The sequence below is a fragment of the Macaca thibetana genome, chromosome 2 (genome assembly GCF_024542745.1).
Source record: "Macaca thibetana thibetana isolate TM-01 chromosome 2, ASM2454274v1, whole genome shotgun sequence".
Lineage (NCBI taxonomy): Eukaryota > Metazoa > Chordata > Mammalia > Primates > Cercopithecidae > Macaca > Macaca thibetana.
This window is the reverse complement of record NC_065579.1, coordinates 139,324,710-139,338,544: the sequence shown is the minus strand read 5'-3', so window position 1 is coordinate 139,338,544 and position 13,835 is coordinate 139,324,710. Positions and strand designations below refer to the sequence as shown.

Sequence of the window (13,835 nt, the reverse complement as noted above, 5' to 3'; positions counted from 1 at the left end):
GCCCTCAGGGAGCTGACTTTCTTTCTAGTAGAGAAGACAATCAACAAGTAAATAAATCTACAAAATAACATCAGGTGATAAAAATACATACTGTGGAGAAAAACCAAGGAGGAATAGGGAGACAGGGGTGATGCCATTTCAGTAGGGAGGTCAGGGAAGGGCTCGCTGTGGAGGGGATGTCCAAGTGCTAAGGGAGCCAGACATTGGAGGTGTGAGGAAAAAGTATCATAGGCAGAGACAATGGCAAGTGCAAAGGCCCTGAGGAGGGCAAGATGGCGGTACATTCAAGGAACAGAAAGGACAACATAGCTAGAATAGGAGTGAGCAGACAGGGCTGGTAGAGTTTATAAAGGGGGAACTCCTTCCGTGGGTCCTGCCTGACCCCTGAGACTGCCCCAGTGCTCCACCCCGGAGTCAATGGGTGCACCTGAAAGTGGAAATGAGGATAAGTTTCTCCCTGCCCAGGCTCTGCGGTTATCCCCCCTTCTATGATGAGAATGATGCCAAACTCTTTGAACAGATTTTGAAGGCCGAGTACGAGTTTGACTCTCCTTACTGGGACGACATCTCTGACTCCGGTATTTGGGGCTTTGCCTTTTTCCCCTGGGCCCCGCCTCTGGTCCCTCCCTCACCTGCTTTGGGGGCGGTCTCCCTCCTGCCTTCCTTCTGTCGGATTCTCCAGTGCCACACTAAGCTGTCTTCAAGACCAGACACCCTACCCTGGGTACTTCCTTCTGCTTGGCTCCCAGAGTGAGAAACTAGGCATTTGTTCAATCTTCAAACACAGTCTATTTGAAAATACCTCTTCCCTATTGACTTCCTGATGTCTAAAATACCACCATAAACATTTTCATCCTCCTTTTGTGCCCCCTATTAAGAAGCAAACCTGTGAAGCTACTATCATTTATCAGTGTGAATGCACTGAAATTAGTCAAGAACAACTTTTTCTTTTTTTTTTTGAGATGCAGTCTCGCTTTGTTGCCCAGGCTGGAGTGCAGTGGCACAATCTCGGCTCACTGCAACCTCTGCCTCCCAGGTTCAAGCAATTCTCTGCCTCAGCCTCCCAAGTAGCTGGGATTACAGGCACCCACCACCACGCCTGGCTAATTTTTTTGTATTTTTAGTAGAAACGAGGTTTCACCATCTCAGCCAGGCTGGTCTTGAACTCCTGACCTCGTGATCCACCTGCCTCGGCCTCCCAAAATGCTGGGATTACAGGCACGAGCCACTGTGCCCGGCCTCATGTTTTTCTTGAGAGAGACAGGAAAGAGCTGGAAGGCATGGGGTGGGAGGGTCTGAAGAAGAGCACAGGTTGGGTGGGGTGCGGCATGGACTGATTTGGCCTCTTTGTTTTGTTTTGATGCTGGGTCAGACCTAAGGGAGTGCATACGCTCTTGGGGAGTACACAGGCACTACCATGCTGTCATTATCTTTACTTTTGTCTTGGGGGTTTAGCCAAAGATTTCATCCGGCACTTGATGGAGAAGGACCCAGAGAAAAGATTCACCTGTGAGCAGGCCTTGCAGCACCCATGGTGAGAATTCACACAAGCTGTGAGGTGGGGTGGGATTTGGGGCCCTCAGGTCTGCCTCTGCCCTCATAGGCAACCCACCACATAACCCCATCCTAGGATTGCAGGAGATACGGCTCTAGATAAGAATATCCACCAGTCGGTGAGTGAGCAGATCAAGAAGAACTTTGCCAAGAGCAAGTGGAAGGTGAGTCCATATCCCTAGTTCTGGTCCCAGCCTCCCCAGGACTCCTCCCCATCCCTACCCAGGCTCAGCTCGCACAGCACCTAGCACCAAGTTGGGCACACAGTAACTTCTTAGGGATCCTTACTGAAGGACTTCATTCATTCATTCAACACTCCCAACACCTTCTCTATTCCAGAGAGGGTTCCTCACCTCCAAGTCTAGAGGGAGAAGTCTATAATTCTTCAGGAGTCATCTGATCCAGCCTATGGGGGTCCGGGAAAGTCATAAAGGTGGTGATGACTTGACAGAGCTGTCAGTTAAGTAGGAATTAGTGAGGCATAGCAGAAAAATGTCTACAGCCATTCCGGGAAGTGCAAATGCTAAGCCTGGCCAGACTGAAGGGGCTGAGGGGACTGAGAGGCAGGAGCCCAATTTGGGAAAGCAGGTAGGGGCCAGGCCTTTTAGGGCCTCAGATTCCACAGAGGAGCACCAACTTGATCCTGAGGGCACTGAGGAGGCCCAGAAGAATCTTAGGCAAGCATCTGCTACATAGAAAGGGCTCTCAGGGCCAGGCATGGTGGCTCACACCTATAATCCCAGCACTCTGGGAGGCCGAGGTGGTCGGATCACCTGAGGTCAGGAGTTCAAGACCAGCCTGGCCAACATGGCAAAACCCTGTCTCTACTAAAAACACAAGAATTAGCCACACATGGTGGTGTGTGCCTGTAATCCCAGCTACTCGGGGCACTGAGGTAGGAGAATTACTTGAACCTCGGAGATGGAGATTGCAGTGAGCTGAGATCGTGCCACTGCACTCCAGCCTGGGTGACAAAGTGAGACTCCACCTCAAAAAAAATAAAGAGCTCTCAGGATGCAGAGAATGGCATGGAGTAAAGACTGGGTGACCCATTAGGAGGCTGTGGCAGAGATACAGGCAGGAGAGGGTAAGGGTTTGGACCACAGTAGTATCAACAGGGGTAGAGAACAGTGGTTGATCCAGGAATCATTTAGGAGGTGAAACTAAGACATGATGATGCAATGGATGTTGGGGGAAAGAGATGTCAAGGGCTGGCCCAAGATTGTAGCTGGGAACAGAGTGGACGGTGGCGGTACCATGACTGAGATGGTGATCACAGGGACAGAAACATGTTTTGTGGGGATGGTTTTAGTTTTGGACATGGTGAATTTGAGGGGTGTGTGGGACACCTAGGTGGAGATGTTGAATAGATACACACCTAGGCAAGTTACTTCAGCTTTCTGTGCCTCTGTTTCCTCCTTTGAAAATTATATTAATAGTACCTACCTCAAAGACTTTCATGAAGATTAAATGAATTACTATGTAAAGTGCTTAAAGCACTACCTGGCATACAGTGCTACAGTGTTTGCTATTACATATTAATATGAATTATAGAGTTATGTTTCTATTTATATATATACACACATACATTTAACATACGTGCATGTGTGTGTGTGAATATATAATAAAGCCTTGTAGAGGTTTTTGGGGGCCTTTAGGGGAATCAATAAAATAACTCCTGAATGAAAATAACAGAACAATTGCAAGAATCCCACTGCACCTCCACTCCTGCCCCATGACTTGACTATCTCAAAAGTCCTTTCTCCCCTCTCCCTACAGCAAGCCTTCAATGCCACGGCTGTGGTGCGGCACATGAGGAAACTGCAGCTAGGCACCAGCCAGGAGGGGCAGGGGCAGACGGCGAGCCACGGGGAGCTGCTGACACCAGTGGCTGGGGGTGAGGAGCAGATTCTGCAGAAGGGCATGGGTGGTCCACAGAGAGGCACCTGGGCTGGAGTGGAGGGCCTGCCCCTCCAGCCAGCTCTGTTCTCTCTTCCCATGCAGGGCCGGCAACTGGCTGTTGCTGTCGAGACTGCTGCGTGGAGCCGGGCCCAGAACTGTCCCCCACACTGCCCCACCAGCTCTAGGGCCCTGGACCTCGGGTCAGGATCCCCTGCGTGGGAGGGCTTGGGGGCAGCCTGCTCCCCTTCCCTCCCTGAACTGGGAGTTTCTCTGCCCTGTCCCTTCCTCACCTGCTTCCCTACCACTCCTCACTGCATTTTCCATACAAATATTTCTATTTTATTGTTCCTTCTTGTAATAAAGGGAAGAAGATAAAACCATCCTTAGCGCTGTCTCCCCCAATAGCCCCCAGCCCACCTTGTTGTGCAAATTGACTGCTTGATTTGGGGGTGCCTGGCCCTTGAGGTGGTCACAGGGAGGCCCCTCCCCAACATGAGACTGGGTGGGGATGGGGAGAGAGAAGTGGGGAATGGAGGGGAAGGGGCTTGGGGGAATTCCTTTGTCCAGGGTGCCCCATCTAGACTTCCAGCCCTTTGGAACCCTTTCTGCGCTTTGCTGGTGGCTCCTGAGCACGGTGGGATTGGTGCAGGTCAGCACTGAACAGCACCTGTATGAGGGTGGAGTCGGTGTGGGGAGGAGGGTACATTGGGGTCAGGGCTGGTGGGACTAGTGACAGTGCTGGGAGGTGGAAGAGTCCTTGGGGAACAGGGCCGAAGGCAATGAGAGTCCACTGGGGTTGGGACAGGGGTGGCTGGAGAGTCCTTTAGGGCCACCTGGGGCAGTGGTGGTGGAAGAGTCTGCTGGGTCAGGGCTGGAGGAGAAGTCCTATGGGGTCTGAGCTGGAGGAGAGGAAACCTAGTAGGTACACTCACCGCTTGGGCCCAGCCAGCATAAGGTCCCCACAGGCTCCGGAAAAAGTTTCCTAAATCAGAAGTGATGAGACTAAGTTATCTGACCCCTTCTGTGACCCATCAAGAGAGGTAGGGTATGAGGGAGAGATGACTAAGAGAGAGAGAGGTTTCTACCATACCAGCCCACTGCCAGCCCCTGCAGCCCACTTTCCTCACCCAGTTCCTTGTTGCTCTGGGGGCTTGGTCCCTTCGCCTGGGACGTGGTAGGGTGCCAGCTGTAGTCACGTTGGGCAATCTGCCATATATGGACATCCACGGGCACAGCCTGGGGCTTGTCTAGGGCCATCAGGCAGATGCAGTCAGCCACCTTTGACAATACACAGAGAATGAGCCCTTGTGGAAGAAGGGCAGCATCCGGCCAGCATCTTGCTTATAACCCCAAAGCCAGCTGCTTTCTCCTTCACTCTGGGGTTACTGTTGTTCTATATTCTCAATCAACAGATACTATCTATGAATATGCTTTTTTTTTTGAGATGGAGTCTTGCTCTGTTGCCCAGGCTGGAGTGCACTGGTGGAATCTCGGCTCACGGCAACCTCCGCCTCCCAGGTTCAAGCAATTCTCCTACCTCAGCCTCCCAAGTACTGGGATTACAGGCATGCACCACCACGTGTGGCTAATTTTTGTGTTTTTAGTAGAGATGGGGTTTTACCATGTTGGCCAGCCTGGTCTCAAACTCCTGACCTAAAGTGATCCGCCCACCTTGGCCTCCCAAAGTGCTGGGATTACAGGCATGAGCCACCATGCCCGGCCTATGAATACACTGAAATTACTGTAGTAAGAGCTGCTACCAGGTTCTTATAACCTGGGAAGAAGGTATTACCACACCCATTTTGCAGACAAGAAAACTGAGGCTCTGAAAGGTGAAGTGACCTGGCCAAAGTCACATGGCTGGGGAACAGGCAGAAACAATATTTAATGTTAGGCTATAGTCCAAAGCCCATCAAAAAAAATTCTTTAAGCAAAAATTCATTTTTTAAACTACAGAGAAGTATGAAGGAAAAAAAAGGCTGGGCGCAGTGGCTCACACCTGTAATCCCAGCACTTTGGGAGGTCGAGGTGGGTGGATCACGAGGTCAGATCAAGACCATCCTGGTCCAACATAGTGAAACCCCATCTCTACTAAAAATACAAAAATTAGCTGGGTGTGGTGGCTCATGCCTGTAATCCCAGCTACTCGAGAGATTGACGCAGGAGAATCGCTTGAACCCAGGAGGTGGAGGCTGCAGTGAGCCGAGATTGTGCCATTGCACTTCAGCCTGGCGACAAAGCAAGACTGTCTCAAAAAAAAAAAAAAAAAAAGACAGATGCCTAATTTCCAATCATCTTATTGCCAGTTAACCCTATTGACATCAAGGAAAAAGTTTTGTCAGTACATGTAATTTTATGAAAGGAACAAAATGTGGCTGGGAGCAGTGGCTCATCCCTGTAATTCCAGCACTTTGGGAGGGCAAAGCAGGAACACTGCTAGAGGGCAAGAGTTTAAGACCAGCCTTAACTGGTCTTAAACTCTTAGACATTGTTAAGAGCCTGTTTCTACCAAAACAAACAAACAAAATAGGAAAAGGAGAAATATCTTCCCATTTGTCTCCCCCAAGGAAACTATTCAGTTTCCTGCAATTTCCTTCTGGAAATTGCTGCATATATATAGCAGCACATATGTGTTGCATGTGAACAAATGGTCTTTCTAGAAATTCATTCAAAGGGCTATATCCTTTCCACTCTTTCTGCACTCTGCTTTTTTCTCTCATAAAACATCTACTTATATCCTTTCTCCTTCCTGCTCTGCCTCCGGAAGCCAAGCCTCCACCCAGCTCCCAGGCTTGGCTCATTTCCTGCTCTCCTCCTCTTAAGTGTCAGTGGAGAGGGTGGCTCCTACCCCCTGGGGCCTCACCTTGGTGCCCACTCCCGGCAGGGTACAGAGGGCCTTGTGGGCCTCCTCATAGGAGGCCTCTCGTAGCTGCTGCAGCCAGGGTAGCCCGCCCTGTTCTTCCAGGATGGCTCGGGCACTGGCACTCACGTAGCGGGCACGGTAGCCCAGGCCCAGCTTCCTGAGATGAGCCTCCACCTCTGGCCCTGTGGGGAGTGAGGAGGAGAGTAGGCATCAGGCATCTTCAAGTTCTTCCTGTCCTTGGGCTAGTAAGTGAGCTCTCCACCTCGGGACAAGAGTGCTTTTCCTAAGTACCCCTCCTACCTCCCCACCCTCTATAGGATAGTGGACACTTTTATGTGCAAGGGAAAGGGTTAAGGCCTGGATCCTGTCCCTCTACACATGTTTTCTGAGCACCTACTGTGAATTGGCCCCTGGAGCCCAAGTCTAGTCCAGGGACTGAGGACTTGCTGCCCTGGAGGAGCTCCCCAACCGAGTTCCTTAATCTTTCCAAAAGAGTGTTCATACTCATGATCTAAAAAAATAACCAAAATATAGCAAGAGCTTCTATGATTAAGTGCTAGGCATCAAGCACTGGCAACACGCTTCAGATATATTATCATGCTTACTTTTCCTAAGAACCCCACTGACAGTACTGCTGTTTTCCCATTTTACAGGTGGAGAAAATGAGGGCTTAGAAGAGGTTAACTTACTTAAAGGACATGGGGGAGATAAGATCTTGCACCTAGGTCTGGGACACCAAGACCTGTGGTTTTTCTTTTTCTTTTTTTTTTTTTTTTGACACAAGGTCTTGCTCTGTCACCCAGGCTGGAATGCAGTGGCACAATCTCAGTTCACTACAGGCTCACCTCCTAGGCTCAAGCGATCCTCCCACCTCACCCTCCTGAGTAGCTGAGACTACAGGCTTGTGCCACCATGCCTGGCTAATTTTGTTTATTTTTTGTAGAGATGAGGTCTCACTATGTTGCCCAGGCTGGTCTCAAACTCCTGGGCTCAAGCCATCCTCCCACCTTGGGCTCCCAAAGTGCTGAAATTATAGGCATGAGCTACCACACTTGGCTAACGCCGTGCTTTTAACCCATTACATGACACTGCCTCATGATTGCTTTATTCACCCACAAAGTCCTTCTAGATAGAATCTGTTATTCCCATTCTACAAACAAGCTAAGAGAAGCCAGGAGAGGTGAATGACTTTCTTCAGGTCTGATGACTAAGCCAGGAGCTGAGACTCAAGAACAGGCTTCTTTTTTTTTTTTTTTTTTTTGAGATGGAGTCTCGCTCTGTTGCCCAGGCTAGAGTGCAGTGGTGCGACCTCGGCTCACTGCAAGCTTTGCCTCCTGGGTTCACGCCATTCTCCTGCCACCATGCCCAGCTATTTTTTTGTATTTTTAGTAGAGATGTGGTTTCACCGTGTTAGCCAGGATGGTCTCGATCTCCTAACCTCGTCATCCGCCCACCTTGGCCTCCCAAAGTGCTGGGATTACAGTCGTGAGCCACCGTGTTCGGCCAGGTTTCTTTTTCTTTTTTTTTTCCTTTTCTTTGAGATGGAGTCTCGCCCTGTTGCCCAAGCTGGAGTGCAATGACATGATCTCGGCTCACTGCAACCTCTGCTTCCCAGGTTCAAGTGGTTCTCCCGCCTCAGCCTCCTGAAAGGCTGGGATTACAGGCACCCGCCACCACGCCCAGCTAATTTTTAGTAGAGATGGGGTTTCACCCCTGACCTCAGGTGATCCACCCGCCTCGGCCTCCCAAAGTGCTGGGATTACTGGTGTGAGCCACTGTGCCCGGCCCAGGTTTCTTTTTGTTTGTTTGAGATGGAACCTCGCTCTGTCACCAGGCTGGAGTGCAGTGGCGTGATCTTGGTTCACTGGAGCCTCCTGCTGCCAGGTTCAAGCAATTCTCCTGCCTCAGCCCCCAGGTAGCTGGGATTGCAGGTGCCTGCCATCACGCCCAGCTAATTTTTGTATTTTTAGTAGAGATGGCGTTTCACCATGTTGGCCGGGCTGGTCTTGAACTCCTTACCTCAGATGATCTGCCTGCCTCGACCACCCAAAGTGTTGGGATTACAGGCGTGAGCCACCACACCCGGCCAGGAATGGGTTTCTAAGCACCAAAAACATTCTCCTGTTTTGAGGCAGTCTATCTCTTTGCTATGCAGTTCCCAAGCACTTGTCCTAGCTTGGTTCTCATATCTGCCAACTGATACACTTGCCTCTGTAAAACATTTGCCTTACAGGGGTACTGTGAAGAACACACGAACACATGTGTTCTTAGATGCAAAACTATCCTGTTCACTACAATGATACCAGCTTGATTTTTTTTTTTTTTTAGAAGGAGTCTAGCTCTGTCACCCAGGCTGGAGTGCAGTGGCATGATCTTGGCTCACTGCAAGCTCCGCATCCCAGGTTCACACCATTCTCCTGCCTCAGCCTCCCAAGTAGCTGGGACTACAAGCGCCCACCACCACACCCGGCTAATTTTTTTGTATGTTTAGTGGAGACGGGGTTTCACCGTGTTAGCCAGGTTGGTCTTGATCTCCTGACTCTGTGATCCGCCTGCCTCGGCCTCCCAAAATGCTGGGATTACAGGCGTGAGCCACCGCACCCAGCTGATACCAACCTGAATTTTACATATACTTCCTGTGTGCCAAACACTGCGCTAGGTGCAGTATGTATATTCCTTTATTCAACTCTCGTGACAACTCCAATAACAGCATAGGTAGATGCTATTATTCTATTTCACAGATGAAGAAACTTTAGTATAGAGATGCTAAATAATGTGCCCAAGTGAGAGTTGGGGTTCAAAACCAGGCATGGGTCTGTCCCCAGAATGCATGCTTTTAACCTCAAACTACTGTACATTGTATACAGATGCTTTTCTGATGAGGCATTGAACTCACTAGGCAAAAAGCACAGACCAGTGAGGTGCTGACATTTTGGGGATGCATAGGGAGGATGAGTAACTGGAGTTGATCAGACCAGGCAGGGCAGTTCTGGATTGGGGAAGTGTTTGGTATGGCAGGAAGCCTTGAGATGGTAACCAGGGGAAAAATGAACAGATCTTCAAAGCTGATGGAGGCCTGGGGGCAGGGGACCCACCTACTCACCAGCCAGGGCCTGCAGGCTGGGGAAGCCATGGTAGGTGACATCATCAAGCTGGATGAGCTGAGGTCCAAAAGCCTGGCACAGCCGCTCCACCATGCCAGTGATGCGGGCGATGTTGTTGTTGGAGGAACAGATAAAAGAGAAAAGGCATTCGATGGGGTCTTGTCGCAGCAGTCGCACACCTGGAGACCAGAAATGCAGGAGGTAGGAGAGGTACCTACTGTTGGGTGTGGCCTCTTCCCACCCACAGGTCAGATCCTAGGTACCAAAACTCCAGGATGATCCCAGGAGAATGAGAGTCAGCATCATTAGAGAAAGCAACACCAGGCCGGGCGCGGTGGCTCACGCCTGTAATCCCAGCACTTTGGGAGGCCGAGGCGGGCGGATCACGAGGTCAGGAGATCGAGACCATCCTGGCTAACACGGTGAAACCCCGTCTCTACTAAAAATACAAAAAAAATTAGCCGGGCGTGGTGGCGGGCGCAAGCTGCTCGGGAGGCTGAGGCAGGAGAATGGCCTGAACCCGGGAGGCGGAGCTTGCAGTGAGCCGAGATCGCGCCACCGCACTCCAGCCTGGTGAGACTCCGTCTCAAAAAAAAAAAAAATAAAAGGAACACCAGACCTCTCATTCCTCATAGCATCTTGTAAGGGCTGAGTTACCATCCCATTCCACAGATAAAGAGACCACAATGTAAGCTCCATGAGGACCGGTATTTGGGTCCGTTTTGTTCATTGGTGTATCCCCAGTCGCACAGCAGATGCTTTGTATATATTTACAGAATGAATGAAATCACTTGCCCTGGGTCACACAACCACGAATGGGCTCAAAATCCTTGTCACTTCACTATGGTTATTAGCAGGATAATAATAATGATGATAATAATTACTATGTGCCTGGCATTATTCTAGGCACTTTACATGTATTAGTTCCTTAAATCCTCATAAAAGCCTATGAAGTAGATATAATCCCCATTTTACAGGTGGTAAAACTGAGTCATAGAGAAGTAACTTATGTCCAAGAACCCTAACCCCAGCCCAGGTCCTGTACTCACCTTGGAATTTCTGAGCCACCTCTTGGAAGTGGGAGTCCACAGAACCCCAGTGGTGATACAGTTGAGCCAGGGTGACATCTAGCTGGAAGTACTTGCGCACGGCCTCCAGCTCGTCTGGTGTGGGCCTGCCAGGCTGGCTCTTGTCTCCTCGGTACACAGTGCAGTGGAGCTGCTCCTCAGTCTGAGTCAGTGTCCATACTTGATCCGCTAGTACACCACTCCAGTGTGCAGGACTTTGCTCCCTCCACCTAAGCCCCAGGCACACGACAACCCTGGCACTCAATTTCCTTTCTTGCACCCTTTGGGGTCCCTCCCATCCTACAATCGCTCCATGTACAAAACTGATACAAGTAAAAGTGCTATCTTCCAGTCTGGGCAACATGGTGAAACCTCACCTCTACAAAAAATACAAAAATTTAGCCGGGCATGGCACACACCTGTATTCCCAGCTACTCGGGAGGCTGCGCCCGGGGGTCGAGGCTGGAATGGGCCTCTGCATTCCTACCTGAGCAATAGAGTGAGACACTGTCTCAAAAAAAGAAAAACAAGTACTGTTATCTTCTGCATCGGTTATACCGCTAAATCCTTACAATATCACTGCACAGACATATTAAAGGGAACAGCCTGGCCACCCGTGCTTGTTTCCTCTTTTGTACCCCGGGGTTTCTTCCATCACCCCCCAAATTCCTTTGTACCCCATGCCGGGCAGTGCTGAGGCGGCAGGAGCCAGTCCCAGGAGACGGGCTTCCCAGGCGCAGTCACTCACCGGAAGGACTGTCCAGAAGGCAGAACCAGGTCCAGGCGCAGCTCAGAGCGAGGGCACGGGATAGAGGCCCACAGGGCAGGAGCGGAGGCTAGAGTACGATGCCCCATGCGCCTGGGCAGAAGCGCGCGGGCCGGCATTTCCACAGCAGGAGCCGCCCACAGCAGCCCCGCCCACCCAGAACCAGGCCTAGTCGGCGCCCAAAGACCCCGCCCAGACAAGGACCACGCCCCTTAAGGCCTAGCCCACAGGGTCCTGATTAACGACCTTCCTCGTTTCACTTAATTCCTCCACCTCCTGCATGCCTCGCCCTTTGCGGGTCATCAAAGCCCCGCTTCGTGCCCCAATCCTCCGGCTTTCCTGAGGTGTAGGTCCCGCCTCCTCCTTCCGACTTATCCTCTCCCGCCCCCCGAGCCTCTGGGCGCGCACAGCTGTGTTCTTCTGAGTTCTCCAGTGGCCGACCACGCCACCACCGGAAGTAGTGCTCAAGCACTGCGTATTTGACCTAGAGGTAGCCAATCCGAGGAGGAAGTGGGAGGCGCCAATGAGAAATCAGGGTGGGCGGGCCGTTCCGAGGCGCCCGCGCTGTTGGCGCGCACTGGGCTGTCTGCCCGCTGTTGGCCTTTCCCCCACCGGGATTGTCTGCACTCGGGGAGCTAACGAGTTCCATCCGGGCGCCCCGCGGTTCCTCAGGGCTGTCCATCTTCAGAGCCACGTCCTTTCCCAGCCTGTCCTCCGAGAGCCGTTCTCCCCTGAGCCTCTCCAGTCTTAGGCGTTCGCCCTCCTTGGGCCGCCTCCCACGAACCCTATCTTCACCAAGAACTGGAGCGAGCACAGCTCAGGCCCTAGAGCCCTCGGGAAGTGTCTCCAGAGTATTCTCTTTTGCGCCCGCCCGCTAAGTTTGTCCCCTTCAAGACCTTTAGGCGTCCTCTGAGACCTCAGGACTTCAGAGGCGTCTCCTCGGATTGTCCAGCCGGCCGCCACAGCTGCTGCCTGCAGTCTTGGCCATTCATTCCTTCCATACTCCATCTGCTCATGCTTTCCTCAGAATAGGGCCTGTGCCGGGGGTTTGTCTGGGGCTGGGCCCAGAAGCCCATCAGGTTGAGTCCAAGTCCCAGTGTGTGGCCCTGAGGCAGCCAGCCTCGTCCAGCCGCCTGGAGCAGGAGGATGGATTATGTAATGTCTTCCCTTCTGGCGAATGATGTGAAAAAGCAGGGAGCTAAGAGATACGAACTTTACTGGGCCATTCTCACCTTCTAGCACAGGGATTTGGGGTTGCTGTATCTTAACTGTCAGGCTGCAGGTTTTTTTTTGAGACGGAGTCTCACCCTGTCGCCCGGGCTGGAGTGTGATGGTGCGATCTGGGCTCACTGCAACCTCCGCCTCCCGGGTTCAAGCGATTCTCCTGCTTCAGCCTCCCAAGTTGCTGGGACTACAGGCGTGCACCACCACGCCCAGCTAATTTTTGTATTTTTAGTAGAGATGGGGTTTCACATCTTGGCCAGGATGGTCTCGATCTCTTTTTTTTTTTTTTTTTGAGACGGAGTCTCGCTGTGTCGCCCAGGCTGGAGTGCAGTGGCCGGATGTCAGCTCACTGCAAGCTCTGCCTCCCGGGTTTTTACGCCATTCTCCTGCCTCAGCCTCCCGAGTAGCCGGGACTACAGGCGCCCGCCACCTCGCCCGGCTAGTTTTTTGTATTTTTTAGTAGAGACGGGGTTTCACCGTGTTAGCCAGGATGGTCTCGAACTCCAGACCTCGTGATCCACCCGTCTCGGCCTCCCAAAGTGCTGGGATTACAGGCTTGAGCCACCGCGCCCGGCCGGTCTCGATCTCTTGACCTCGTGATCCAGCCGCCTCGGCCTCTTGAAGTGCTGGGATTACAGGCGTGAGCCACTGCACCCTGCCCAGACTGCAAGTTCTTAAAGAGCAACATCTGCAGCGGATTGACCCTTATATCCCAGCCAGAGACCTAGCAGAGTGTACCGTGAGCATGGAATCAACATCAGACCAATGCCGTCATTGTCTCAGTGCCACTCCTCAGTGGCTGCAAGGTCTGGGCCGCCCCTTTTTCCTGTGACTGTTCCTATCTGTAGGCATGCCACCCCACAGGCGCCTAGCACTTGGAAGGCATTCCTTCAATAAATGTCGGTGGAGTCTGGAATGAAGGTGCCGAGGTTGGGAGTGAGCAAAGAGCAACCCTCTCCATCCCTGCTCTGTCTCCGGTTAAGCAGTGGGGAAGGTCTCAGCTGCAGTGATGCTGAAACAGTTGGGCCATGCCATTGGCAAAGGACTTGAGGCCTCTGAGGGCCAAGAAGGAATCAACAGTTGACTCTTCCCCTGGCAGTTCAGCATACTGGTTGAAGAGCCAGCTTTGCAAACAGACCTGGGTTCCAATTCTAGCTCTGTACCTTCCTAGTTGTAGGAACTAGGAACTGTAGGAACTGTAGGCAAGATAATTTTTTGAAACCTCAGCATCTTTGTGGAGATAACCAGCCTATTATTAAACTCCCTGTAGTTACTGCAAGGATTACGCAAAGCTGAGTGTCTAAAGGTGCTTAGCACAGGGCCTGCCACTCACTCCATGCATGGGTAACGGGGGC

The 13,835-nt window shown here is 51.7% G+C and overlaps 3 protein-coding genes across 11 annotated transcripts in view; 1 reads left to right on the top strand and 2 right to left on the bottom strand.

Moving 5' to 3' along the window:
• The window catches only part of CAMK1 (calcium/calmodulin dependent protein kinase I), a 105,187-nt gene extending 101,351 nt beyond the window's left edge, over nucleotides 1–3,836 (top strand). The window contains exons 8-12 of one of the 2 annotated variants that reach the window (XM_050778715.1): nucleotides 466–578; nucleotides 1,456–1,534; nucleotides 1,631–1,718; nucleotides 3,334–3,451; nucleotides 3,559–3,836. In XM_050778715.1, the coding sequence (XP_050634672.1) occupies nucleotides 466–578; nucleotides 1,456–1,534; nucleotides 1,631–1,718; nucleotides 3,334–3,451; nucleotides 3,559–3,641 (481 nt within the window). In that variant the 3' untranslated portion in view covers nucleotides 3,642–3,836. Of the gene's footprint in view, nucleotides 1–465; nucleotides 579–1,455; nucleotides 1,535–1,630; nucleotides 1,719–3,333 lie in introns of both variants that reach the window. The other variant, XM_050778716.1, reaches the window with a different exon arrangement.
• Nucleotides 1–11,725, bottom strand: part of OGG1 (8-oxoguanine DNA glycosylase) — a 38,436-nt gene extending 26,711 nt beyond the window's left edge. For 3 of the 8 annotated variants that reach the window (XM_050778710.1, XM_050778712.1, XM_050778711.1), the window contains exons 1-6: nucleotides 11,239–11,725; nucleotides 10,473–10,720; nucleotides 9,423–9,602; nucleotides 6,320–6,501; nucleotides 4,584–4,734; nucleotides 4,389–4,438 (exon numbers count right to left, since the gene is read on the bottom strand). In XM_050778710.1, the coding sequence (XP_050634667.1) occupies nucleotides 4,389–4,438; nucleotides 4,584–4,734; nucleotides 6,320–6,501; nucleotides 9,423–9,602; nucleotides 10,473–10,720; nucleotides 11,239–11,375 (948 nt within the window). In that variant the 5' untranslated portion in view covers nucleotides 11,376–11,725. The other 5 variants (XM_050778714.1, XM_050778713.1, XM_050778709.1 and 2 more) reach the window with 4 other exon arrangements.
• ARPC4 (actin related protein 2/3 complex subunit 4) overlaps nucleotides 1–13,835 on the bottom strand; it is a 78,619-nt gene that overhangs the window by 49,195 nt on the left and 15,589 nt on the right. The gene's annotated exons all lie outside the window — the stretch shown is intronic.